The sequence below is a fragment of the Lathamus discolor genome, chromosome 4 (assembly GCF_037157495.1).
Source record: "Lathamus discolor isolate bLatDis1 chromosome 4, bLatDis1.hap1, whole genome shotgun sequence".
NCBI classification, from domain to species: Eukaryota; Metazoa; Chordata; class Aves; order Psittaciformes; family Psittacidae; genus Lathamus; species Lathamus discolor.
In genome coordinates this window covers 8,428,745-8,456,556 of record NC_088887.1, presented here as the reverse complement: position 1 = coordinate 8,456,556, position 27,812 = coordinate 8,428,745, and the positions used below count along the sequence as shown (strand labels likewise).

Below are 27,812 nucleotides of genomic sequence, written 5' to 3'. Positions count from 1 at the left end.
GGGGCCCAACGCGGCCGCCGGGGGCGGAGGGGGTTCAGGCGCTCTCCCGCACCGCGCGGCCGCCTTCAAGTGGCGGTGCGATGTGGCGCCGCCGGGGCGAGGCCCGCACCCGCCGGCTCCCAGCGACCCCTCCGCTGGCCTGGCCCCGCTTCGCCATAGGCGGTAGGAACCGGGACACCCCCCCCCACACACACACACCGCCCGACCCCGGGGCCATGCCGCGGCCCGGTGCGGGCGGGGCGGCCGGCCGGTCCCCGCGCGAGGCTCTCCCTTTGTGCCGTTGCCTGGTAACCGGGCGGGGGATGGGAGGCGGCCGGCAGGACCGAGGGAGGGGCGGGAGCGGAGGAGCGCCAGGCAGGCGGCCGCCGCCCCCCGGGAGGCCCCGGCCCCGCACCGCCTCCCCCGCCCGCCGAGTCCCCTCCCGCGGCCGTGGGGAGCGCGGCTCCGGCCGCCGGTTCCTTCTCGCACCCCCCCCTCCCTTCACCCCCTCCCCAAACGGGCTCGGTCGCCCCAGGCCCGTCCTGCCAAAAAGGCTCCTCGGGGCTCTCCCCCTCCCCGGGCCTTTGTGCCGGGGCCGCGGGGCGGGGGCCGGGCCGGCCGCTCCGCACCCCACGCTGCCGCGGGTGGGTTGGGGGTCGTGCGGCGGGGCCCCCCGCGGGGAGGGGCGGCGGCGAGCGCGGCTGGGGGGGGACAGAGCGGAGGGGCGGGGGGGGGGGGGGGGGCTGGTTCTGGGCTCTTCGGAAATGGGAGGTGGCTAAGGCGGGCCGCGGTCGGAGCGGAGGGAGGGAGGGAGGGCGGCGGGGCAGAGGCGGCGGCGCCTGAGCGCGGGGTGCGCGGCGGGAGAGGGGGCGACTGAGGCGCGGGGGCCCCGCTCCCCGCCGCACCCCCGGAGCCGCTGCCCCCCGCCGCCGCCGCCCGGTTATTCCGGAGACGCGAGAGGATACGAGGGAGCGCGGAAAAGGAGGAGGGAGGAAAAGGGAAGGGGGGCGAGAAAAAGGGAGGGGGGGGCAGCGTTTAAATCCCTTCCCCCCGCTCCTCGCCGCCTCCATTCCTCCCTTCATTCGACCTCCCCTCCGGAGCCGCCGGTGAGTCCCTCGCCCGCTCACAGCCGCTCCCGCCCTGCTTGTCATTTTCGCCCACTCGCTGCATTCTTCCGCGGGTGGGTGTTTTTCCCCCCACCACCCCCGGTCCGTTTGTCGGGAGGGGGGGCGAAGCGGTGGGGCGGGGGAACAGCAAAGTTTGGGGGGCTGGGGGTACCCCCGCGGCGCTGGGAAGGGGCCCCCGGCGGTGCCTGCCCCGGCGGGGTTACGGATGCGGCGAGGCCGCCGGCACGCCGCGGGTCACGGAGGCACGGGCAGGGCGGCCCATCGGCCCCATCCTGCTCCCCCCGGCGCACGGGACCGCTCGTAAATTACCGGGAGGGGGGGGGGGGGGGGCGCTGCCCGCCCGGGGCTCGTTGGCTTTGGCGGCGGCAGCTCCGCGCCCCCCCCCCCCTCCGGAAGAGGAGCGGGGCTATGGGGGCCGGGCAGGGGGCTCAGCGCCCGCCGCGGGGGTCCCGGGGCGGGGACACCCCCCGTTGAGCGCCTGCTTGACGTCACCGCCCGCGGAGCCCCCCTTCCCTGCAGCGGAAAGTTCAGCGGGGCCGGGGGGGGGGGTGCCCAGCGGCGAAGGGACCCGGGGGGGCCAGGCGGGACTTGAGAGTTCGCAGCCCCGCACTGAGCGGGGAGGGACCCGCAGCGATGCCGGAGATGGGGGGGGGGGGGGGGGGGGGGGACGGGACCAGGCGGCACGCTGCTGGCCCCCAAAACCGCCCCCTTCTCCCGGCGAGCTTAGTATTGTTCGCGGTTATGCAGGTGCGGGCAGGAGTATTTGGGAATGTTTTCCATCGGGGGAAGCGGGGCATGGAGCTGTGCGTTCGCTCGTCCTCCGTTTCCGTGGCAGGCATGGGTGGGATTCGCCCCCTCCACGATGCCACTCTCAGTCGGGGGACCCGCTGCCCGCTCCTTCGGAAGCCGGGTTGCTGCCTGGGACCCGCGCAGCAGACCAGACCCGAATGGTTGGGCGGCATCAGGATGGTGGTTGAACTCCCTTTGAACCGGCTGAGATCCCTCAGCGTGTGGGGCTGGTTGCTGCTGAGGCGTTTTGGAGAAGCAGCATCTGTATTTCCCAGCTGTGGCTGTGCCGTGGGGCGAGCAGTGGCAGTTCTGCCCGGCTGGCTTCTGCAGGCTGCCGGCCTGTGGCTGCTGCTGCCCAGCGCATTGCCGGTTGTATTTTGCCGAGTGGCCGCTGTGCTGTTGGAAGTGGCAGCCATTTGGTCACTGTGGCATCACTTTTGCACACTGCTTTTGCTTGCCATCGAGTTCTGCCTTGGTAGCTATTGTATGTTGCCTCAAGTTGCTTTTGAGATGGGCAGTGTCTTTCTTGTTGTTCCTCTTGGTGCTGTGGCTGCCTGGAGTTCCACACAGCCAGTTACTTAGTTCCCAGGATGGCTACTGTAAGAATTTGTATTCCTTTTGTCTGCAGGGTCTATTTTGCAGTGCTGTGGTTCTTGAGGAGCAGTGTGTCCTTACTGAGCTAGCCACTCAAATCTGTTTTCGTTCTCTCTGATTGTCTTGGGTGGATTACATGAGAACTGCTGTGCTTTCCAGCACAAAAAAAAGTGAGGAAAAAGTAGTGGACCATTATCCTGAGGTGTGTAGCAGGAGAGCAGGGGGAAGGAGTTGGAAATGCCATTTGTTTTGTGTCCACCTGAATGGCGGAGCTTGGTTACACGCCCTTTGAGTATGCGTATGCCTAAAGCTTTAGAGTTCAGCCCTGACTTCCCACCACGTTCGGTGTGTCAGCACATGAGCTGAATACCACAGTTGGTTGAGTTGAAGGCTGGAACCTCCTTTCCTCTAAGCCTTCTTCTAAGAGGGTGTTGTGTGTGACTGTTGTGCCGCACATGCGCTCCTGAGGGCCTGGAGCTCCACGATCATCACGACCATGGATGGATGCATGTAAATGTGAACGGATGAATTGTTCATTGGAATGAATTTCATCCTTCCCCACCCCTGTTTCTTGACCAGATTGTTATTTTTGTTATATTTGTTATAGGTGACTGCACAACCAATCGTTCGTGTATTTCCCCAAGTTCTTGGGAATGATCTGGTCTTTCACACCAGGCTTTCTCAGTTGTGTTTCATGATGGTGCTTTTCAAGTATGGCCAAGGAGTGAACAGTGCAGTACCATGGGTCTTGCTAGAAATGATAAAAACCCTCCAAACATTTGAAAATGAAATGTGCAGTGAATCCTAATGAAGATGATTAACAGGTCTAACCTGCTGCAGTGGCCTGCCTTTGCCTCTCTTTGTATGCATTTACCTCCTCCCCTAGATTTTGTACCCCTTGGATACCTCTGAAACCTTCAGGTTTGTCTGCACAAGGAATTACAATAAGGTTTCTTGTGGGCATACTTGTGTTCCAAAGTAATAGTGGGCATGCAAGGGATTATGATTCTATAGCATAGTGGCATCAGTAAAAGCACCCTGATACGTGTTTTTCCTCAAGAGGGGAAGCATCTAGTCCAGTTGCACTAGATGGTCATTGTAGGTCCCTTCCAGCTGAAGTATTCCATCCTGTTTTTATTTGTAGCCGAAATTAATCAGGTAGGTTTTCTTCTTCCAAAAGCTCAGCCTGTGGCACTCCGTGTATTCCCCACGGTACCTCCTGGAGCTCCCTCATGTCCATCAGCATTTTCCTATGGGATGGAGGTGGAGTCAAGGGGAACAGTCGCTGTGGAACACAGAGGTGTGTAGGGAAGGATTATTTCTTTACCACATCTGAGGTGTAATACCTTTGCAAAGGTACTCTCTGGGATTGGTCTGAGCATTTATTCAATTGGGCCCCCCCTTAAATATGTACCTGAATGTTTACCCAGTCTTATATTTTTCCTCTTTGGTGTCTGCCTTTTCTTCTGAGGACCTGGTTTCCTCCTCTGTCAGGCTGTGTCTGCCCCAGTTCTATTGTTTCTTTCTCCCATTCTCTTCCAGACAAATAAATTACTTTCTTGCCTCCAGTGGATTTTCTGATCTCTTTCTTCCTCCCTTAGGAGATGCTATGGAGGTATGAAGTGTGTTTCCTGTGTTTATCACTCTGCCTCTTCCATCTGTACTTGTTGAGGAGTGTTACTCGTGAAGTACAGAATAGTAATGCATTACAAATTTCTGAAAGACCAAAGGAAAAGGCAGCACAAGCTCCAAGTGTGTTTAAAAGTGGCAGCATCTCTGAAAACGTCATGCTCTTAAACCAGTGTGCTACACCTGGGGTCTGTGATCACTGCCCAAGTCTGGTCACAGCGGATGGGTTAACATGAACATGAATTACTCCATCTAAGTGCCTTGCTTGTTACTGAAGCTGCCGCAGTCCCCAAGACGTGTTGCTGGGTTGGCCAGGCACATGTCCCATTGCTCTTTGTGTCGCACTTAGGTGAACACTGGAGAATCTTTTGTCCTTCCAGTCATGTGGTGGGCAGTTGCAAGCCCACAACCCATGTCCTCGGATGTGTGTGGAGAGTGATGAGACAGAAGGGGATGCTTCCAGCTCAAGTAGTTTGAGCTTCTCCTCTCTCCCTTAGTGTGGTTGGCTGATTTGGGCTTGCAGCATTTTGGGGGGAGGATTTGGCATATGTTAAGAAGTTGAACACAAGTCAGCTTTGTGAGGAAACAATCGCTTCAGAAGCCTTGACTTACCTCCAGAACTCCACTAGTAGTGCTCCTGCAGAAATCTCTGACAGGCTGTTTTCTGCATTTGTTGTGGCAGCAAACACTGATTTGTTATTGTCTCCTGTAAGATTATCAATATTTGATTGATTGTTGTGGCAGTACTTTCACCTACAAACCAAAGGGTAACTCGGAGTCTTCTCTGACCGATTTCAGCCAACGATGGTCTGTCTGGGCTTGGCTGAAGAAGGGTAGCTGGGTGCTTTCAGTCTTCCTTCATGTCTCTTGCCCTGGTGACATACTAGATCAGTTTAGCTGGAAAATGGTTAGTCTTGTGCTTTCCTGCCTTACAAGGCACTTGATAATACCCTGATTGATGTTTCTTTCACAAGGTCTCTCTGTGTTATAGATCACTTAAGTGAAGGTTGCATCTCTTTGGACAGTGGATGGGATATACTGTGTGTATATATATTCATGCCTGTGCGTATATATCACAATATTTATAATAGCCTGTATTATATAGTATATAATACACAATGTTATATCTTAAATTTTATATTGAGATATATAACACAGTGTATCAGATATAAAGTGTATCTACAGCATAGTGTTTTGGATATACTACTGTTTTTCTTTCAGGCAGTGCAGTAGATGAAGTGAATTCTCTCAGAACTGTTCAGAGTTGGCCAGACACATGAGGAGGGTCCACCCGCTACGAAGAGTGGTTTATCCAGTTGTGATTATCCATCAAGCTTTCCTGCACCATTGCTTTCGAAGTACATTTTCACCCAGATCTTGTAGACCCCATCACCTCTTGGCCAACCTCTCTGTATAACTGCTAATGACTTTAGTATTGAAAAACCTGGTGTGAACAACTGGCTGGTCCTCTCGTGCACAGCACATGGCAGGAAATGGCACCTGGTGGTCTTTACAGAAAATATTAAAGGTATTTATTTTAGAATAGAATAAATAAAACCCTTAAAAGATTTCCAGGTATACATTAGATCCCTGGGCAAGTTTTCCAAGTGACTGATTTCTCCTACTTTTCAGATTTTGCACATTTTCTGTGTGGAATTTGTTTAGTTTCAGCAAGATCCACTGGGTCTTGTGCATTAAAGAGCCCTCTGCTGTCAGCAGTCTTCTCCCTTTGTAGTACTCGTAGGCCACGTTTAACGTGCCTCTTAACCTTTTCTATGATAAGCTAAATATACTGGGCTTTTTAAGGCTCTTTCTGTAAGGGGGGCGAGGAGTTACTAGAAATCCTTCTTTGTTCTATTTTGGTAGTTTTAAGTTTGTTGGCATTCTTTTTGGAGTACACATGTGAAAATTGCCCATGCTACTCCCATAAAGGTCACACCAGTACTGTATATAGTCAGGTAAAAATGGTCTCTCTATTCCTGCTCCTGAAGAAGATTCCTCTCTATGCACCAGTGGTTTCATTCATTCAGGAGTAACCCTTTCAGAAGTCTTGTACTGGGAACTCATGTTCCATTTGCTATCAGCCCTTAATTACAAGGCCTTGTGTATCCTTGGATCTTCATCCTTGAAAGCATTCTACCGTCTTATCTTCTTGATCTTAAAGGTCTTTTGCAACCTGGTTGATTCTGTGATGTAAAAATCCTCAATCATTTGGCCTCAGTCTCTGGGCTCAAGTGCCCACTTGAGAGGTGGAGGCTGGTGTCCGTAATCCTTAAGGCAGGTTGTATTATCTGTAGGTGGTAGCACTTTGGCATGAATTGCTTGCTTTGAATTCTCTTGGGATCAGGGAGAATTTTGGATACTTGTCACTTTTAATCCTTCATTGTGTCATGACCAGGAAGACCTTGTTTTAGCCATTGTGTGTTCCGATTTCATAAAATCGTTAGAATGAAAATCATACTTCATCATGAACTTGGCGAAGTATGTATGATAAAAACCTCTCCTTCCTCCCAAGGGTGGTTCAGCCCTGGCATAAGTTGCCAGGGAGGATGGGGACATTCTGTTTCCTGAGATGCTTGTCACAACCTCATCTAGCTTTGCAGTTTACTATGAACAGGGACTTTGAGTGGAGACTTCCAGTGATCTCTTTCCATGTTAATCTTCCCAGACACACCACTGGGTCTCCCTTCGCCTCAGCCCCAGAGGTGAGAACAGAATCATCCCACTTAACCAGTTCTGTAAATCAAGGAAAAGCTGTGGGATCCCAGGCAGTAAAGTCAAAGCTCAGTGTCTCAGGTCTGCTGGATGATTGTTCCTGTGCCCATCTCCTGGCATCAGTTCACTCCTTTACTTCTGGATGTGTCTGTCCGTCTTCATTGTGATCAGATGCGTGCCCTTTGCACAGATGGCACTTGCTTTGGCTTTACTGTCAGTCGCGAATCTCTAGAAACAGAATCAAAAGAGTGTCCTTGGTCACTGTCTGCAAAGTCACAGAATCATAGACTCATTTAGGCTGGAGAAGATGTTTAAGATCATCAGGTCCACCAGTTAACCTAACGCTGTCAAGTTTACCACTAAACTATGTCCCTAAAAGCACATCTTTCAAATCCCTCCAGAAGTGGTGACTCCACCACTTCCCTGGGCAGCCTGTTCCAATTCTTCATAACCCTTTTGGTGAAGAAATTTTTCCCAATATCCAGGATAAACCTCCCCTGGTGCAAATTGCCCTGTTTGTTACTTGGGAGCAGAGCCCGATACCCACATTGCTACACTCTCACGTAGTTGTAGGGAGGAAGCAGTAAGGTCTCACCTCTGCCTCCCTCTCTCTAGACTGAACAACCCCAGTTACCCCAGCAGCTCCTCATGAGACTTGTTCTCTAAACCCTTCACCAGCTCCATTGCTCTTCTCTGGCCCTGCTCCAGCACCTCAATGTCTCTCTTGAAGTGAGGGACCCAGAACTGAACACAGGATTCGAGGTGCAGCCTCACCAGTGCCCAGCACAGAGGGAGTCACTGCCCTGGCCCTGCTGCCACACTGGTGCTGATACAGGCAGGATCCTGTTGACTTTTTTGCTGCCTGGGCACAAGCTGCTCATGTTCAATCACTCAGCACCCCCAGGTCCTTTTCCATGAGCAGCTTTCCAGCCACTCTCCCCCAAGCCTGGAGCATTGCAGGAAGTTGTTGTGGCCCAGATGCAGGACACAGCACTTGGCCTTGTTGAACCACATACCACCGGCCTCAGCCCATCGATCCAGCCTGTCCAGATCCCTCTGTAAAGCCTTTCCCCCCTCAAACAGATCAACACTCCCCCCAACTTGATCTGCAGACTTCCTGAGAGCGATCTCAATCCCCTCATCCAGATGACCGATACACAGAACTGGCACCAGTACTGAGCTGTGGGGAACACCACTTGTAACGGGCCACCAGCTGGATTGAACTCCATTCACCACCACTCTTTGGGCTCAGCAATCCAGCCAGTCTTCCACCCAGTGAAGCATGTGCCCATACAAGTCATGAGCAGCCAGTTTCTCCAGGAGAATGCCGTTGGAAACTGTGTCAAAGTCTTCACTAAAGTCCAGGTAAACAATATCCACAACCTTTCCCTCATCAGCTGAGTGGGTCACCTTGTCATAGAAGGAGATGAGGTTGGTCAAGCAGGACCTGCTTTTCATAAAACCTCTGCTGACTGGGGCAGCAGAGGACCTGGTGGTCGTGTACATGCCATGTGATGGTGCTCAAGATGATCTGCTCCATAACCTTCCCTGGTCAGACTGACAGGCCAGGAGTTCCCCAGATCCTCTTGGTGGGCATCACATTTGCTGCCCTCCAGTCAGTTGGGACCTCCCTGGTCAGGACTGCTGGTAAATGATAGGGGAATGGCTTGGTGAGCATTTCTACCAGCTCCCTCAGTACCCTTGGATCCCACCTGACTCCATAGACTTGACTGAAGTGGTAGCAGGTTGTTGACTATTTCCCCTTGGATTATGGAGGCTTCATTCTGTTCCTTGTTCCTGTCTTCTAGCGCAGGGGGCTGGGTACTTGGAAAACAACTGGTCTGGCTGTTAAAGACTGAGGCAAAGAAGGCATTAAGTACTGCAGCCTTTTCTCATCCTTTATCACTTTGTTTCCTCCAACATTAAATAAAGTATGGAGACTCTCCATAGTCCTCCCTTTGTTACTAATGTATTCATAGAATCATTTTTTTTGTCTGTCTGTTGTCTGTCTGTGGCAGTAACCAGTTTCTAGTTGGGCTTTGGCCCTTCTAATTTTCTCCCTGCATAACCACCCAACATCCTTGTCCGCCTGAGTTGCCTGCCCATTCTTCTGGTCATAAACTCTGCATTTTCCCCCGAATTCCAGTCACAGCTCTCTGTTCAGCCAGGGCAGTCTTCTTCCCTGCCAGCACATGTCTGGGCACATGGGGATGGCCTGCTTCTGCACCTTTAAGATGCCCTTCTGGAAGGATGTCCAGCCTTCCTGGAGTCCTTTGACCTTCAGGCCTGCCTCCCAGTCTCTTTGGGCACCATGCCTGTTTGCAGACAGACTGAATTCTGTCTTAATGATTTGCTTTTGCCTCTGTTTTGCTTCAGTGATGGCTGGTTTAGAGCTTCACTGTATGGCCAAGGGTCTTCTCATTTCCATCTTCGGACTGTTGGTGGCCTTGTTATACCCATTTGTTCTTGTACCAGCCTTCTCAGTTAGCTGAAATGCCCCTTCTGACTGAACTTTTTAAAGACATGCCAGGGACTCTATTAGGTCCATCTAGTCCACATGCCCTGCTCCAAATCCCTGGCAAAAAGGGTAAGTTAAGGCAAGCTTATGTGCTGTTTTCCTCTGATGCTCCTGCAGCTTCAAACTGGTTTTGGCGGAGGAACTGCTATAGCTGGATGTGGTCTCTAGCCATTCAGAAAGCACCAGCTGTTCTTTCTTCCATGAGATTATCTAGTTTCCTGGCAAATCCATGCAACCTTCTAACACCTGTAGTGTCCTTTGGCTGGGAATTCTGCAGCCACCCAGTTCAAGAGCAACTGTCTTGTTGGTTTTGAAATTCTTTCCTTGTAGTGTTATCTGATGGTCCTAAGTCCTTGCCCTGCAAAAGACAGTGGAAAGTCATTTCCTACCTAACCTCTACTTTTCCTGGTTTTCCAGTTGTTGATCACGTACTCACTAACTTTTTCTCTGGACAGAGATGTCTAGCCTGCTCAGTCATGCCTCTTCATTACCCTTTCTAGTTCCTGTGGAAGGAGCAGAACTGCACACACATTCAAAGATGTGGGGAAGCCATGGGTTTGTGCAAGGGCATGATGACATTCTCTGTTTTGTTTCCAGTTCCTTTCTCATGAATTTCTGGCATGTGGTTCTGTTTCCTGATGGCTGCTCAAGACAAAGGTGACATTTTCATGGATTTGCCTCTCCTATCCCAAGGGGATCACTCTTGAGTGGCACCAAGTCAGCTGTGGGTCCATCATTTTATACATGGAGATGGAGTTGTTTTTTCCTCTGTGTGTGCGCTGCATAATATTTATCTAGATAAAAGTTCATGTGCTGTTTAATTGCCCATTGTCAGTTGCCCAGAGTCGCTCTTGGAAAGTCCTTTTACAGTTCTCAGTTCTCATCCTTGTTATTACCATCATTAATTGGCTTTCGTCAGCCACGTAGATTGCCCTTTTGCAGTATCCATCCTTGTTTTGCTGCTTTAGTGTTGTGTTCTCTTAAGTTATCTCTTAAGTTGTGATTCTCTGCGATACTGACAGTGTCTCCTAATGTAGTGCCATTGCCAGGTAGGACATCATAGAATCACAGAATGGTTTGGGTTGGAAGGGACATTAAAGCTCATCCAGTTCCACAGGCAGGGACACCTTCCACTAGAGCAGGTTGCTCCAAGCCGCATCCAGTCTAGCTTTGAGCTAGGGATGGAGCAGCCACAGCTTCTCTGGGCAGCCTGTGCCAGTGCCTCAGCACCCTCACAGGGAAGAACTTCTGCCTTATATCCAATCTAATTCTGTCCTCTGTCAGGTTAAAGCCATTCCCCCTTGTCCTGTCACAACGGGCCCTTGTAAAAAGTCCCTCTGCAGATTTTTTGTGCAGAATTTTTTAGGCACTGGGGCTGCTCTAAGGTCTCCCCGGAGGCTTCTTTTCTCCAGCCTGAACAAGGCCAACACTGAGCCTGTGTTCATAGGAGAGATGCTCTAGTCCTCTGATCATCTTTGTGGTCCTTCTTCTGGACTTGCTCCAACAGTTCCATGTCCTTCTTATGCTGAGGACACCAGAACTGCACACAGTGCTCCAAGTGAGGTCTCACAAGAGCAGAGTAGAGGGGCAGGTCCACCTCCCTCGACCTGCTGGTGACGCTGCTTTTGATGCAGCCCAGGACATGGCGGGATTCTGGGCTCAAGCACACACTGAGGCTGGGTCATGTTCAGTTTCTCATCTTGCAGCACCCCCAGGTCCTTATCCTCAGGGCTGCTCTCAATCCATTCTCTGCCCAGCCTGTACTTGTGCTTGGGATTGCCCTGATCCAGATGTGCAGGGCCTTGCACTTGGACATTGATCCTTGTGAGACACCATCAGGCTTTCTTCCACCTAGCCTGGGACTTGCTGCGTTTCATTAATTCATAACCATTTGCAGAGTTTGATCCTTCTCGCTACTGAGCTTCCCTCTGGTTCTTCTCCACATTCTGACTGCTTTGTCTGGGACTGAGGGCTCTGAGCCCTCAGGTGAATAACTTCCATGTACCAACAGTGAGGAGCTACAGTACAGGGAATCATGGTCATGAGTTGCAACAAGGAAATTACAGCTGTTAATGAGTGTTTCCACATTGGAATGGGTATCCAAGGTCAGCTGGGGAAGCTTTATTCTTGGAGATGTTTAGGACTTGTCTGGACAAGGCTCTCAGCAACCCCATCTAGATATGGGGTCAGCTCAACAGTGAGCAGGAGTTTGGAGCAGAGCCCTGCAGCTGTGCCTTACATCTTCCTTTAAGTCTCTGGGCAATTAGGAAGTTATGTCTTTGAGTAATTCCCTTTGCATTCCTTAGTGAAGGGGTATATTTATATAAAACCAAGTGTCAAATATTACAATAGACCCTTAAACCCTAACAGCTCCACAGGTGAGTTGCGCTCAGGCGTTCCTAACACAGAAGATGCTGGACTTCCTAAAACAGTGACTATGGAGAGTGGAGTGTCCTTCCTCTGCATGGTGCACCCGCAGGCCTCCATCTCACTCGCAAAGGAAAGAGCCCAGTGTGTTGCTTTCTGTGATCCCCCACTGGGCTCTGCCAGCCTGTGTCTCCAAGAGATCCCGAGGCCTCCTCTGGGGAAATGAAATGATTCTTTGGAGGTTTTTAAGCAAATCTGTTCCATACTTACAGTCACTTCAGTGTGCCCTCAGGAATCGTTTTATGATTAACGGGACCTGCTTTAGTACATCCAGCCTTCATCGAGTGAATCAAACTTCAGTTTCATTTACACCTGCCAAAACTAATATATTCTTTTATGCTGTAAATTAAGCTATTGTTAAATGCATGATTTTTTAATTATTTATTACCTTGCTTTAGCTGTAATTGTTTTTACTTCACTCTGCTTGTCAGGAAAGACCTTTTTTTTCGCTCAGATCTGTTTTTCATTGAATGGAGGTACCCGAATTACAACTTTCATGTTTAAAATAATGTTCTTACTCCTCATGGTTGTACCGAATTAAGAAAACAAAACGTTAATAGAGCCTTCATAAAACATAAACTGGCTCTGTCTTCTAAGTCTGCCAGCACACTGCAAGCTTATTTTTAGTGCTCGGATTTGGCACCCTTTCCTGAAATGTGAGCGTTTGAATTTTCCTTTATTATTTTACTAGGAAGGAGGAGCACCTAGGTAGCATGACAGGTGAGTTTGTCAACAAGTACTGCTGACAGATAGGTCAACAAGTACATATAAGAAAAGGATTAAAGCTCTTGGCTCAGTCTGAGTTCTTTTTTTGCATGGGAGGTATTATTTTAGACATAGAACCTTGGAATTGCAGACTGGTTTGGGTTGGAAGCGACCTTTTAAAGATCACCATAGTCCAACCCCCTGCCACGGGCAGGGACACCTTCCACTAGACCTGGTTGCTGCAAGCCCCTGTGTCCAACCTGGCCTTGAGCACTGCCAGGGATGGGGCAGCCACAGCTTCTCTGGGCACCCTGTGCCAGCGCCTCAGCACCCTCACAGGGAAGAGCTTCTACCTAAGAGCTCATCTCAATCTCCCCTCTGTCCGTTTAAAGCCGTTCCCCTTGTCCTGTCCCTACAGGCCCTTGTCCAAAGCCCTTCGCCAGGTGTCTTGTACAGATTTCTTTAGGCACTGGACCTGCCCTAAGGTGTCCCCAGAGCCTTCTCTTCTCCAGGCTGAGCAAGCCCAGCTCTCTCAGGAGAGGTACTTCAGCCCCCTGATCTTCTTTTTTGTGGCCCTTCTCTGGACCCACATCCCTCTTGTGCTGGGGACTTTGCACTTGGCCTTATTGAACTTGCTTCACATGGGTGCATGCCTCAAGCCTTTCAAGGTCCCTCTGGATGGCATCCCTTCAAGTTTCTCAATGGCACCACTCAGCCTGGTGTCATCTGCAGACTTGCTGAGGGTACGCTCAATGCCACTGTCCATGTCGTTGATGAAGATGTTAAATAGTATTGGTCCCAGTATAGACTGCTGAGGAACACCACTCATAACTGGTTTCTACTTGGACGTTGGGCTGTTGACTATACCTCTCAGATGGACAGAGCCATCTATTCCATTCCTTGTCTATCAAACCAGTATCACTCCAATTTAGTGGTGAGAATGTTGTGTCAGAGGCCTTACAGAAGTCCAGGTAGATGACATGAGTACATTTTCCCTTGTCCTCTGATGCAGTTACTCCATCGTAGAAGGCCACTCGATTAGGCAGTCCAAACTTGCCCTTGGTGAAGCCATATTGGTTGTCTCTTGTCACCTCCCTGTCTTCCGTATGTTTTGACGTGTCTTCCAGGAGGATTTGCTCCATGATCTTGCCAGGCACTGAGGTGAGGCTGACTGGTCTGTAATTTACAGGGTCCTTGTTACCTATTTTAGCAATGGGGTCATATTCCCTTTCCTGCAGTCACTGGGGACATGGCCTGACTGCCACGACTTTTCAAATATGATGATGAATGATTTGACATCTGCATTGGCCAATTCCCTCAGGCCTCTGGGATGCATTTCATTGGGTCTCATGGGTCTCAGGCTGAGAAAGTTGGGGCTGTTCAGCCTGGAGAAGAGAAGCTGTGTGGAGACCTCAGAGCAGCTTCCAGTATGTGAAGGGGGCTACAAGGATGCTGGAGAGGGATTCTTCATCAGGGACTGTAGTGATAGGACAAGGGGAGATGGGTTCAAACTTAAACAAGGGAGCTCAGGTTGGATATAAGGAAGAAGTTCTTAACTGTGAGGGTGCTGAGGCGCTGGCACAAGCTGACCAGAGAAGTAGTAAATGCTCCATCCCCGGCAGTGTTCAAGGCCAGGTTTGTCAGAGCCTTGGAGCAACCTCGTCTAGTGTGAGGTGTCCCTGCACATGGCAGGGGGTTGGAACTGGATGGTCTTAAGGTCCTTTCCAACCCAAACCATTCTGTGATTCTATGACTTGTGTGTTCAGGTTCCTCAGGTGGCCTCAAACCTTATGACCATTTTATGATGGGATTGTGAACCTGCTCCTCTCTTACATACACAGATAAATCTAAATCAAGAGACTTCATTCAGCTTGGATGTTAAAAAAAAAACCCACCCATATTTCAAAACTGCCTTTTATTTCATGTCATGTAAATATATTTCTTCCTAACAAAATTTACCAAGTAATAAAAAGCTTGCAATTCCTGGGAATGTTCACACCCGAGATAACATTAGCCCCAAGTGTTTGCCTGGTGCCATTTTGGTATTCAACCATTTTGGCATGCAACCATTTTGGCATCCTAATCCCTTTGCTCACACAATCATTTTCGCTTTTACAGTAATGTCATGCTATGTGTACATGTCAAAAGACTGACAAAAGACTCTGACATGCATCCTGACCTGTTTGGTCATTATTATCTAACACTGAACACAATGCCCTTCCCCTTGCTTCTCTCCCTTTCTCTACAATGCCCTATAGAAGACGCCAGAGTTAAAGCATGCAGTTAAATCATTAGCCATTGGGAAATGGTGTGATTCAGGTTGTCTGATTGCATTATTTAGGATGAAACATCGTGTTTTCAAGATGCTACACAGTTGTTAAACTCCATTACATTCTGGGAATTTTCCCTTCATTCTATAAAATGAGGGAAATGGAGACAGGGATTAAAAATGCCTGTGATTAGTCACTGGGCAGTATATGTGTGTGTATATATATACAAGTATATATATGCCACCTTCTGACTTCCCACCCACAGTGCGTGTCCCCTGGCTGTACTGCTCCACTGGGCACCCCCTTCTGAGTGATCTTTACCCATCAAGAGGGATCCATTGGTTATCACCCCATCTTACTTTCAGAACACTTTCCAGCATCTGCAATGTGTTAGAAAGCAGTTGTGTTTGTTTCACCACCCTGGTTCCTCCCTCCAGTGCTAACCCATTGCTTTGCAAAAGGGGGAAGAGAAAAATCAGGATGGGGAACATAGAGCTAATGAATTGCAGAGAAACACTCCTTTTAGTTCTTTCATCTTCTGACTTCCAAGTCCGCCTTTGCATGCCAAATGCTGTTCCTTTTGGATTTCAGCAGTTCCCAACTGGAAAAAAAGAAGAGAATTGAACTTCAGAACATTTGTACTTGGTCTGAAGGAGAAACAGTTTCACTGACTCCTTACTTCAAACTTGCTTTCTGTGGACTACGATCTAGTGGAAGATAACACTGGCTGTGTCTGTAGTAACAAATGAAATGGGCCCCAGCACTGGTGCACAGCGCTGTCTGTCCATTAGGATGGTGTTCCTTTGTATAGTTTTTCGTCTGTTCCAGAGAGCACTGTCCTGGATGATGCCTGAGCATGGTGTAGGACTTAGCATAGGAATATACTGATAGCCAGTGCCCAGGTTAGATGTCCCCTTTTGGAGGATAGGAGAATTTTGATATCTGGGTGCAAGCTGTGTAATGCCAGTCACCCCCAGGACCAGACAGTAGGCCCTATCCCGTTTGTTTCAAAGTACAGATGCTGTCAGACTGCTCCTTCTTGCAGTATTTGTGGTCCTGGTGGGTGGCAGAGCTTTTGCTTAATCTTCTTTGAGACTGAGTGGTCCAGCCATGCACTTCGACATCTTCACCTCCAACTGGCGCATGGTCTACCAGGCAGAGCTTTGGTGGAGAGAGTAGGCTACATCAGTGCTATTCCCTTCTACCCCCAAATCATCGCTGGCTAGCTCAGGGCTCTCATGTCATGTGCCAGAGTCACATTCTGCTTGGTGCACCTCCCCTCGTGCTTGGACCAGGTCTGAATCTGCCTGGGATTGCTGGGACATTGCAGTCGGAGATCAGGAATAGCAGATCATAAAACCAAGCAGATGTTTGGTTTGTTTTCTTGGGTGGCCTTTTGTTTGCTTGTTTGGTTTGGGTGTTGGGTTTTCTTGTTCCCAAGAGAGCAGTAATGCAAAAGAAGGGGAAGAGACCATGGTAACTCTTGACAGCTGATCTCAGTGGGGACTGGATCAGGCCTTAAATGTCTGCTAGCTAAAGACATGCTGCTGAAGTAATGGTGGTGCTAGCTTTGAAGCAGCCTTCAGATCTCCCTTCTCCTGTCACTGGCCCCAGGGAGGGCTAGCTTGACCTTAGCTGGCTTTTAACCTTCTCAGGTGGACTGGAGCAGCCTATCCTGGAGCTTGCTGTGCCATTGAGCTCTGGACAAAGCGAGAAAACCTTTCAGCCCCCTGGATTTGGGGCACATGACCCATTTATCATTTACAGTTTTGGCCAAGCCCCCAAAACCCGTCGTGGACAGCTTGGTTCCGTTCCCATTTCTGCTGCTTCTGTTGCCATCTAGGAAGGTTTCTCAGACCCTCAGTCCAAGATGTCAGTCCTCAGTCTGACTTGGCTGCCCCGAGCCAAGCACAAGCATTCACCCAGTGTTCTGGATAGACCAAGGGTATATGCTTAACTTGAGTGCATCTCCTTTGAAATGGACCTGACTCTGGTTTTGTTACCTGTGGAGAGTCGCTTCATGCTGCAGCCTGGGAAGAAGAGAACTTACCTGCATCCCTCAGCAGAAGAGGATCTGGAGCCTCCTGTCTGCTCCTGGCTCCTTGTGCAGGACAGTCCACCTTTGGCAAGGAGAACTGCTTGAAGCTGGGGGAGAGGAGGAGCAGGATCCATTTTGGATCCCATGTGGGGATGCCTGTTGAGTGTGTGTTGCTTGGAGGAGACTGCACCAGAGCTTACAAGAGAATATGGAGGGGTTTGGGCATGAAGCCAAACCAAGCCGGGTTGTACAAAATGCAAACAGAAAATAGCCATTTGCAGTGCCTCATAATGCTGTTAAACCTCTAAAGGGCTTCATAGGGCCAGGAAGAGGTTGTCCCTTTGACAGCAAACCTGCCAAATGTCTCGTTTCCTTTCCAAAATCACAGAGCCCTAAGAACTCTTTAGAGACGATTACAGGGATCTTCAGTGATGGGAAGGGTGAGGTGTGACTTTGCTGATTGTCAAGGCTCACATTGCAAGCTTTTATTTCATAGATGTTAAAATTAGAAGGCAGTGTCGTGATCCTCTCACCTGCCCCCTGATGTAACAGTTGCTGTACTGCACCTAATAATGTGTGTGCCAGTTCTGGGACATGTTTTAGCAAAGCATTTGCTCTCTTAAGTGATAGAAACTTCTGACCCAGTGATTAATTCTGCCTACTGAATCATGCCTGTTTGTGTCTGCCTTTGTTTGGGACTGCATATTCACCGGTTAACACAAGTACTGAGTTGGTATCTCTGTTTTCAAAGGGAAGTTTCAGTTTGTGGTTGGCCACACATGCTTCTCTGGGAAGAAGACCATAATTATATCATTCCAGGGTTCCTGGAAAGCCGAAGTGAGACCCGTGCGCTGTGTTATGATGCTCAGTTCTTTGGTGTGGGAGGGGTGGGTAGCATCCCTGTTGAACGTAAAGAGCACTGACATACTGCTGATGTGCCATTGCTGCTTCTGTGTATTCAGAGCTGAGCTAATACTCAAAGGCTGTCAATGTGGCGTGTGTTGAAGGTGAGTTAAATTAGGATAGCCTGGCTTACATTATTTGCTTCATGTGAGAGATGTTAATTCTAGATGCTTATCTAGAATAGCATCCGTGTAGCCAGCCGAGTTAGCAACCAAAGGCCGCAGTGAGACAGAAATGGAAGGCTGCAAAAGGTGTCAGCTGGGAGGGATGAGGAGAGTGCTCTGCCTCCGGCAAGTCAGTTCTAAACCATCCTGAGCTAGTTTTCTATTAAAGAAGAGGTCTCCATTAATGAATTGTTGTGTGTGGGAATTAATGCAGGATGAGTCCCCAGTGGCTTTCACAATGAGGGTCAAATAAAATATTAATGAAATTAACACAACCAATCCCCTGCTCTTCCCAAGTACTTTCCCAGTGAGTCGCTCTGAGCATTGGTCAGGGAAAACGTGGAGCCACAGAAGAAACAGGTCAGTGTCATTACTCCCTTTTTCCAGGTAGGGAGATGGAGGCAGTGGAAGGCAGTGACCCTGGGGTCACACAGTCCAACAGCAGGGCTGCACAGGAGGTACAAGAGTTCTGTCTGGTGCCTTTGCCCTGATCCCTGGTTTCAGTTCCCTACTCAGAGAAATGAGTGTGCATCCAGACTGCTCCTGCACTGGCCAGGTGGAAGCTGATGTTTCCAGGTCTGGGATGGCGTTTAGGAGCCCCAAATTGGAGATATTTATTGACAAAATTTCTCTGTGCTTCCAGATCAGAGAATATGACCCAGGAGATGTGTTGCTTTTGTCCTGATGCCTCATCCACGGGACACATTTCCTTGTCTTGTACATTGTTCATTCCAGAGGCCGAGTATAGGGCAGGTAGGGAAGGACAGTCTCTGTTTGGTTAACATCTGTGCAGTGCAGTGCTAAAGATCTCAAGGTGGGTGGAGCCAAGCAAACCAGCTTCAGGAGCATCATCCCTGTGTCGCTTCGCTAATACAGTCGCGGTGCTTTTATACCCTGAGCTAGGAGCTGTGTGGCGTAACAGGGTGTTAAATACCTGCAGTGCTTTTGGACATAGCACAAAGCTGTGATCTTATTCAGAGGTATCTCAGAAATCTTCCTGCTGCTGCAAAGTGTTAGGAATGTACCCTGCATCTCTGGGCATGACCCTGTCTGGTACACTGAGACACAGTCCACTGTACGGAGGAGAATGAGATATGGGCAGGCATTTCAAACTGAACGGAGCTCGTTCTGTTTGTGTCATGTGTGATTAAAGCTAAATACATTTTCTCACACCCAGTTGGGTACCTTGGGCATTGAACAGCCTAAGCGAGCCCCATCGTCACACTGCATAACATGCCGGCGCGTATATGCACATGCCTGTGCTCTTGAGAGGGCAGGACTGTGTAATACCCCCTGGGCAAAGGCCACTGGGGGCTCATTATGCAGAGCTAGCTAATGACAGCACACAGCCAGCTAAGGGTAGTGTAACTTACGTCGCTGACAACAAGTGCAAAGAGGAACTTGGGAAGTCAGAACCCCATGTCATTAGGAACATTTCAAAGCACTTCCCCATTATTTTTTCCTCTCTCTTTCTGAAGATCAAATAAAAAAGGAAATCCAGACACTGAAATGATTCCAGAGGCCAGTTAACGCACTGCTAACCGTTCCTCCAGAGTGGTGTTGTGGGGCCCTGACTGCCTTGCACTGGGTGGGTATTGTTCCGAGCAATTGGGAATGAGACGTGGCAGTGGCCAGATCTTTTCCCCCACTCCTGGGGAAGTTTATTACGTTCTTGGTAAAGATGCTTGCGTCTGTAGGTGATAATGAAGGAAACAGTAATAATTTTGTCATCTTTCTATAGCAAACCACTCTGTGTTTCTTCCCTCTCACCTGCTTGTCTGCTTTTCAGGATTCACTACGACCTGGCGTAAGCCTCCTTCCCGAAGAACCGCTCTTCCCAGTGTCCGTGTCCCCGGGAGCAGCCGAAGGGGGCCACGGAGTGATAAAGATTTATGTTTTCATCAAACCGGGCCAAGGAGAATGGGGGTCCCACACCCAAAAGAATGAAGACGAGACAGAACAAGGACTCAGTACGTGAGATGGGAGAGGCGGGTGGGACACCAGAGCCAAGCCTTGGTTTGGGGCTGAGACTCACAACAGAGCGGGTGGACGTGAGCTTGGTGTGATGCAGTGCCAGGGGCTCAGGGGCTTTGGGAGGCTGGGGACAGGGCAAAGGTGGAGGGAGATGCAAAGCAGGACTGATCCAGTGATCCCTCTCATAGATGTCAATGCGGAGTGGACGGAAGAAAGAGACTCCAGGGCCCCGAGAGGAGCTCAGGTCACGGGGCCGAGCTTCCCCCGGGGGTGTCAGCACCTCCAGCAGTGATGGCAAGGCTGAGAAGTCCCGGCAAGCGACAAAGGTAGCGTGAGTTAGTGCCTGAGTTGGGGTGCCCCAGCACTGCTCAGATCGTGTGGGATCCATCCGGGGATCCAGGGAAGCAAACCAGAAGGGATCCACCGAGGATCCATGCTGGGTTAACTCTCTGGAAAGGAGGGGATCCCCCTTTCATCCTCAGCGTCTTGCGCTTCCTGCCAGCTCCCAAGCACTGCTCTTCAGTCCCACCAGCCCTTTTCAGTGCAGATTTTTGCCCTGATCCTTACTGTTCCTCTGCTAAGGTCTCCAACGCAAGCACCATGGTGGCTGTATCTGGCCTGCTGCAGGTTGTGTTCCCCTGTGACTGTCCCACCTCTTTGTTCTCCTCCCCCTCGCAGAAAGGCCGCGTGGAGGAATCCTGCGCCCCGAAGGGCAGCAAGCAGGGCCGAGCAGAAGAGATCTCAGAGAGTGAAGGGGAGGACACCAATGCTCCCAAAAAAGCCAAGACCGAGGTGAGCTCTCCCATCTGTGGCTGCTGGTGTGTCCCAGGTCCAGGGCAGAGGAGTCTCCTGCTCCCTACCTGTGCAGCTCCTCCAACCTAAATGGTATCTGCCTGGATACAGAGCTGCCGCCAGGAGCAATGACTGAGCAGATGGAGGCTCTCTGTCTGCAGGGAACTGCCACGCTCTGGAAACTGGGCACATGCCCTGACTTCCCCAGCTCAGTCGCAAGAACCTGGCCCATGCACACACAGTCCGGGAGGCCACATAATGCCCCTGTCCTCCTTCTCCCTACTTCAGGAGTTGCCCTGTCCTCCATCCCCGTCTGACGTTGACAGCCTCGATGGCCACAGCTTCAATGATGAGATGAGCAGTGACCCGCGGGACATTGACCAGGATAACAGGAGCACCTCGCCCAGCGTCTACAGCCCTGGCAGCGTGGAGAATGACTCCGACTCCTCCTCCGTGCTGTCCCAGGGGCCGTCTCACTCCTACCACCACCCGCCGCTCTTCCCGCAGAGCCCGCCGGTAGCTCCCGCTCCCGACAGCCTGCCCCGTCCACCGGAGCCCAGCTTCGGGCTCCCAGGCGAGGTGCACCCCCAGGGACCCCCGGTGGGGAGCTACCACTCCCAGCTGGAGGGCCAGCCCTCACGCCTCTTCCAGGCTCAAGCCCCACAGACACCCACATCCTCCTCTGCTGCCGCTGCCCCTGCTGCTCCTCCTTCCTCCTCTTCCTCCTCCTCTTCCTCCTCTTCCTCCTCATCCTCCTCCTCCCATGCTCCTCTTTACCCTACAGCCAATGTGGTCCAGGTTGGGACCAAGATTCCCGGTGGCGGGGGGGGTCTCCCTGCACCGGGGGGCCGTGAGCAGACCCTCGGTGCCAAGCACAACCCGCCACCCACCACCCCCATCTCTCTGGCGTCAGTGGTTGGGGGGCTCCCCCCACAGAAGACGCCCCCAGCCAACCCTCCAGCTGCCCCCCCGGCTTCAGCCCCTTCCTTCCCCCACGTCTCCGCCAATCTGCCTCCCCCCCCGGCCCTGCGCCCGCTCAACAACGCTGCGGCTGCCTCCAGCTCCCCGGGCATGGTGGGGCAGGCCCTGAGCACCCACCTTCCCTCGCCCCACGGCATGGGGCAGGACAAGGCACCGGCCCTGGCCCCCTCCCGCTACCCCTATGCCCCCCCACCGCTGCCGCCCTCCAGCTCCTCAGCTCAGTACCCCCAGCCCTCCCCGGCCCAGCCCCTGCCCAGTTACAGTGCTTCCTATGGGCACTCCTTCCCCCCACCCAGTGGCCTGTCTGTGTCCAGCCAGCCCCCCAAGTACACCCAGCCCTCCCTGCCCTCCCAGCCTGTCTGGAGCCAGGGGCCACCCCCCTACAGCCGCCCCTTGGGCAATGCAGGCTCCCACCCCGCTGCCCCCTTCCCTGGCCAGCCCCCCCATCACCAGCAGCCCCCCCAGCAGCACCACCATGGCCATGGGAGCAGTGGGGGGGTCTCCCCAGCAGCCGCAGCTCCCCCCCAGGCCCCTGGGGGTTACCCCCATGGATTGGAGTCAAACAGCCATCATCCTTCCCATGCTACCTATGGGCTGCGCCTCTACCCTCCCCACAGCCAGGCTGCCTACAGCCAGGCTCCCTCAGCCACTGCCGCTGCAGCCCCCTCTTCCTCCTCCTCATCCTCCTCCTCTTCCTCTTCATCCTCCTCCGCCGCCTCTTCCCAGGGAAGCTATCCCAGCATGTGCGCGCACCCCCCGGGCCAGAGCCCTGCCACCTACACCTTCCCCCCGCCGCCGCCCCCCTCCCCTGCCCATGGGGCTGGCCCTCCGGTCACCTCCACTGCCACCACCCTCTCCACTGTCATCGCCACCATGGCCTCCCCCTCCGCGGCCCCCTACAAGACAGTCTCGCCCCCGGTACCCCCGTCGGCCGTGGTCCCTTATGGCAAGCGGGCGGCCTCGCCTGTCCCCACCTTCCAGCCCCCGGCCCCCTACAAGCCAGGGTCCCCCCCTGCTTCCTCAGCTGCCCCTTTCCGAGCAGCCACCCCTCCCGGCTACCGGGTGGCCTCCTCCCCCGTGGCAGGGGGCTACAAAGCCCCCTCGCCTGCCCCCTCTGCCCCAGCAGCCCTGCCGGGGAGCATGGCCGCCCCGGCCCCCCCTGCGCCCCCGCTGCCCCTCAGCGCTGCACAGATCAAGCAGGAGCCGTCGGAGGAGTACGAGCCCCCCGAGAGCCCCGTGCCGCCGGCTCGCAGCCCCTCGCCGCCTCCCAAGGTGGTGGATGTGCCCAGCCACGCCAGCCAGTCAGCCAGGTGAGGTGTCCCTGCACTGGGGAAGGACATGTGGGAGGGACATGTGGGGCAGGGAAGGGGAGGGCACCCCAAGCGTGGGGTACCCCTGCACCCTTTTGCTTTTTCCGTGATGCTCTTCCCTTTCCTACACTGCTGGGCTCGGCTTTACCTGCCCCTGTCCCCATTCCTGCCCCGCAGCCCCTTCTGCACTGACAGGCTTCGCCTCTTGCCCCTAGATTCAACAAGCACCTGGACCGCGGCTTCAACTCCTGCTCCCGCACGGATCTGTACTTCGTGCCCCTGGATGGCTCCAAGCTGGCCAAGAAAAGGGCAGACTTGGTGGAGAAAGTGCGGCGAGAGGCTGAGCAGAAGGCGCGGGAAGAGAAGGAACGGGAGCGGGAGCGGGAGAAGGAGCGGGAGCGGGAGAAGGAGCGGGAGCTGGAGAGGAGCGTGGTAAGTCTGGGGGTCCCGTTACCGATGCTTGAGGACCCCCTCGGCTTCACCCTGACGCTGATGTCTGCTCTCTTGCAGAAGATGGCCCAGGAGGGCCGGCCGGTTGAGTGCTCATCCCTGGGGCCGGTCCCCCACCGCCCCTCCTTCGAGCAGGGCAGTGCCGTAGCGACTGTTCCCCCATACCTGGGTCCCGACACGCCGGCTCTGCGCACCCTCAGCGAATATGCCCGGCCCCACGTCATGTCCCCCAGCAACCGCAACCACCCTTTCTATGTGCCGCTTGGTGCGGTCGACCCAGGTCTGCTGGGGTACAACGTCCCGGCCATCTACAGCAGTGATCCAGCGACACGGGAGCGGGAGCTGAGGGAACGGGAAGCCCGCGAACGAGACCTGAGGGACCGGGACCTGCGTGAGCGTCTCAAGCCCGGCTTTGAAGTCAAGCCAGCCGAGTTGGAGCAGCTCCACGCCGTGCCAGCTGCTGCCATGGATCCCTTCCCACGCCACGGCGGGCTGAGTCTGCAGACAGCTCCCGGCCTTCATCCCGCTTTTCCGTTCCACCCAGGGCTGGGCCACTTGGAGCGAGAGAGGCTGGCGCTGGCAGCCGGCCCGACCCTTCGTCCCGACATGTCCTATGCTGAGCGCTTGGCGGCTGAGCGCCAGCATGCTGAGCGGGTGGCTGCTCTCAGCAATGACCCTCTGGCCCGGCTGCAGATGCTCAATGTGACACCTCATCATCATCAGCATTCCCACATCCACTCCCACCTCCATCTCCACCAGCAGGATGCCATACATGCAGGTGAGGACCATGGTGAGGGTGCCCTGCACAAAACCTCCCTCTCCCTCCTGCTGTGCTCTCCTTGCACTTCCTCCCTCTGGCCCTGGGGAAGCCCAAAAGCTGCAGAGACTTTCAGGGCCCAGATCCATCTCTTCAGCTGAAGAGACCAACATCATGGTCAGTCACCTGTGCCCAAGCTCCCATCCCACTAAAGACGTTGATACCTGTTGCAAGTGTAGGGGCATCTGTGAGTTTGTTGCTTACAGGCAAGCAGAGTTGTTTGCACCATGCCCCTTAGTTTTGGATCTCTGGGGATGCAATATGAGTGCTAGGGTCCCTCTGCCTGCCAGGGGGCTGGTGCTGCTGCAGACTGCATCCCTCACACTGTGGTCTGCAGAGGGAGTGAGAGCCCTCCTAACAATGGGTTTCAGCAGTATCCTTAGGACTAATGAAATCTTGGTTCTCCAGTTTGCTCCTGGGGCTCTTGCTGCAGATGATGGGATGGGATGGGATGGGATGGGATGGGATGGGATGGGATGGGATGGGACAGAAGGTGGACTAATTGTAAGCAGCTGGAGACTGATGTCCTTCAGAATTGAGGTGGTGGTCCCTTCCATTTTCCCCTCCTCAGGAAAGCAAAATAAAAGGAAGCTTAGGGGTGAAAAGCTCAGGGAAGTGAAGCCCAAACTACAGTGCTAGAGGGAAAAGTGCCATGCCCATGTACTGTGAGTGGTCAGTGGGATCTAGTGGCAGAGACACTGACAGACACCCACTCTAAGCAGCTGCAGCTACTCGGAGATGACATCAGGTACAAATCAGGGTCCTTTCCCCCGTGCTCTGGAGCTGGGCTCCTCCAGCCAGCACTCCTGCAGTGAGTCCAAAACACTGGGAAGAGCAGTTTTCATGTAGGTGGTACCTTACATTGCAGCCTCAGAGAGTACTTGCAAACGTGAGTGCCTGGCACTGAGCCTCTGTGCTGGATGAGACCTGGAAATGGAAGCGCCCAATCTGTGGAGGCATGTGAATGACAGCCAGGCTGGCAGATAGGCACAGTACTGGGTATGGACGTGATTGCAGAGCAGGTCCTTGCAGGGCTGACTTTCTGAAGCAGTACTTCTCCCTGAGGAGCGTAGGGACAGAGCTGTGCCAGGCTGGTTCACATGAGATTCAGTGCACTACAAAGAGTAACATTCAGAAGGACATGGTACTGTGTTTCTAGCCTTGGAATCATTCCATCCCTAACACACTCCAACCCTCTCCATGTCTGTTTGCCTTTCTCCGTCTTGCCTCTTAGAAAGCATGGGACAATTATCTTGTGGTATCTTCTCTTCCCAGCCTCGGCCTCTGTTCACCCTCTTATCGACCCACTTGCCTCGGGATCACACCTGACCCGGATACCATACCCAGCTGGAACCATCCCAAACCCACTCCTGCCTCACCCTCTACATGAGAACGAAGTGCTGCGCCACCAGCTTTTTGGTAGGGGATGCTCACAGGGACTGCTGGTCTCCTCTAAAGAGTACCAGCAGAGCTCCAAGGGTCAGGGTGGTCATGAGGGGATTACAGGACTGAACTGAGGTCTACTAAACAGAGCCTTAGCATGGCATAGAACAGGCTTACATTATGTGTGGATGAGCAAGTCCTGCACACTGACAGGGCTGGAAAAGCATGTGCAGTAGAGTCTTGACTGAGCTGAGGGGCCACGGGTGAGGATGGAGCCGTCACATTAACTTGTTTATTCTCTGTTTCATCTTTGACTGCAGCTGCACCCTACAGGGACCTGCCGGGCTCCCTCTCGGCGCCCATGTCCGCAGCACATCAGCTCCAGGCCATGCACGCGCAGTCAGCTGAGCTGCAGCGCCTGGCTCTGGAACAGCAGCAGTGGCTCCACGCACATCACCCTCTGCACGGCGTGCCGCTCCCGACGCAGGAGGATTACTACAGGTGCATGGACCTGCTCTCTCCTCACCGTGGGGCGGGTGGACGCGCTGTCCTCACCAGAACACCTTTGGGCCCAGGGCTGGCCTGAGGGGGCAGAGGCGGTGGCGACAGGGAAGCATTGCCCCTGAAGCGAGTAGCTGAGCCTGATCCCACACCCAGGAGCAGGGATCCGTGCCCCAGGGGCACAGCAGTGAGTTGGCCACCAAGGTCATTCTTGGCAAGTGGCCCTTCCATGGCTAATCTTGTGTGGGGTCTCATCTCCTCCCCTCTGGGGAGGGGATAAACTGGCATGTTACACCCATGCTAACGCAGTTCCCACCAGCTGATACCCCTGCCAAAATACCAGACATTTGCGAGGGTTGGATGCTTTTTGCCAAGACGAGGCTTTCACAAGTGTGAGGGGAAGATGTGCAGTTGTTGTTCCTTTTCAATAGCATCTCCTGCTTCAAGGATTTGAAAAACCCTCCGAGCCAGCGGTGTTGTGTAGGTCTGGACTAACAAAAGGCAGAGGGAGATGCTGAACTGCCTTTTTTTCTCAATCACCTTGTTCCTCTTCTTTCTTCCAGCCACCTGAAGAAAGAAAGTGACAAACCCCTTTAAGCGGACTTCTACTGTCGGCGTGACATCATCATGTCTTTCTCTCAAGAGGAGCAATCAATCAACCAAATCCTGGGGGAGGGGAAGCTGCAGTGACACATCCTGATCCCACCATGCAGCAGAGTGCCAGGGAAGACGGACGAACACTACAGGATGGCATCCTGGGAGCAGAGAGCAGAGGACAGAAAATGGGGAGGGACTGAAACGCCACTTAACGGACATGAACTGATCGGTACGTGATTTCAGCAGAGCTCTGGAGGAAACGGCATCAGCACTGCACAGAGCTCAAAGCGACAAAGACTGACATGAATTCAGGGTGGCAGCAGCTCCATCCTTTGTTTCGGGGGAACAGTTGCATTTAATAAGAAGCGCAGCGCATCGCAGGACTTCACGTGCACGATGCCGCCACCTTTCCTGCTTCTGCGAGGAGGAACTCAACCCAACGGAGCCTTTTTTCCTCACACCCCACCCCCCTTTTAGGTGTAAGATACTGCTTAGCGATACGGAAAAGCAATGTGGAACTTTCCCCCGTTAGCTGGGGGGGCTTCCTGCTCTCCAGCATCCCTTCCGATGCGGAGCCCAGTCCCAGCCATCGGGGTGCAAAGCACCGCAGACTGTTTGCGAGGTGGTGGCTGTGCTTCCCCACGAGGTGCAAAGCACCGGGAGGCTGTTTCCTAGACCACAGTCACCACCGTGACCCCCTCCAAGTCCCGTCGGGAGAGCCAACGTGGCCCAGAGCAATGACACTGCGTCCTTGGGACTGTCTTGAAGATGATGGCTGCCCCCTTTCCCCTCACCCCTTCTAATTGATGTACTTTAACTCATGCACATCCTGTTAGACGTGGCAGTTTTATGTAGCAACTTGTGACCCCCTTGCCCCCTCCCATCCCTGCGTGCGTGTCTGATTTCACAATTGTATCTCTTGATTGGTCCCCATATATATATATATTTACTTAATTAACCATTAAAAGGAAGAGAAAAAAACCAACAACCCAGCTATAGAAAAAAAAACCCACCCGAACAAAGTTCCCCACGCACTCCCAAGCCCCACCACGCATTCTAATAATTTATATATATAAATATCTATATGAAGATCTTAAAAAAGAGGGGGGGAAAAAAAGGATCAAAAAAAAAAACCCTTGCAGAACCAGA

The 27,812-nt window shown here is 52.8% G+C and overlaps 1 protein-coding gene across 4 annotated transcripts; it reads left to right on the top strand.

Annotated features, from left to right (window-relative positions):
* The first annotated feature begins 7 nt into the window (after positions 1-7).
* On the top strand, positions 8-27,812 carry ATN1 (atrophin 1). 4 transcript variants are annotated; one of them, XM_065676222.1, is made up of 10 exons: positions 8-162; positions 19,648-19,828; positions 20,021-20,158; positions 20,511-20,624; positions 20,913-22,915; positions 23,131-23,347; positions 23,426-24,143; positions 25,458-25,601; positions 25,886-26,066; positions 26,630-27,812. In XM_065676222.1, the coding sequence occupies exons 2-10, from the start codon at positions 19,751-19,753 to the stop codon at positions 26,661-26,663; spliced, it is 3,627 nt and encodes a 1,208-aa protein (XP_065532294.1). In that variant the 5' UTR covers positions 8-162; positions 19,648-19,750; the 3' UTR covers positions 26,664-27,812. The 4 variants fall into 4 exon arrangements, with proteins under 4 accessions (XP_065532294.1, XP_065532296.1, XP_065532293.1 ...); XM_065676224.1 differs by lacking the exon at positions 8-162 and adding an exon at positions 267-287; XM_065676221.1 differs by lacking the exon at positions 8-162 and adding an exon at positions 795-1,085.

What these genes read in the sequence shown, in the direction of transcription:
- ATN1 (XM_065676222.1), top strand. Translation starts at nt 19,751, where the DNA reads ATGTTTTCATCAAACCGGGCCAAGGAGAATGGGGGTCCCACACCCAAA. An exon ending in AGTCCCGGCAAGCGACAAAG is followed by an intron (nt 20,159 to 20,510) that starts GTAGCGTGAGTT and finishes TCCCCCTCGCAG; the next exon opens with AAAGGCCGCGTGGAGGAATC. An exon ending in CACGCCAGCCAGTCAGCCAG is followed by an intron (nt 22,916 to 23,130) that starts GTGAGGTGTCCC and finishes TCTTGCCCCTAG; the next exon opens with ATTCAACAAGCACCTGGACC.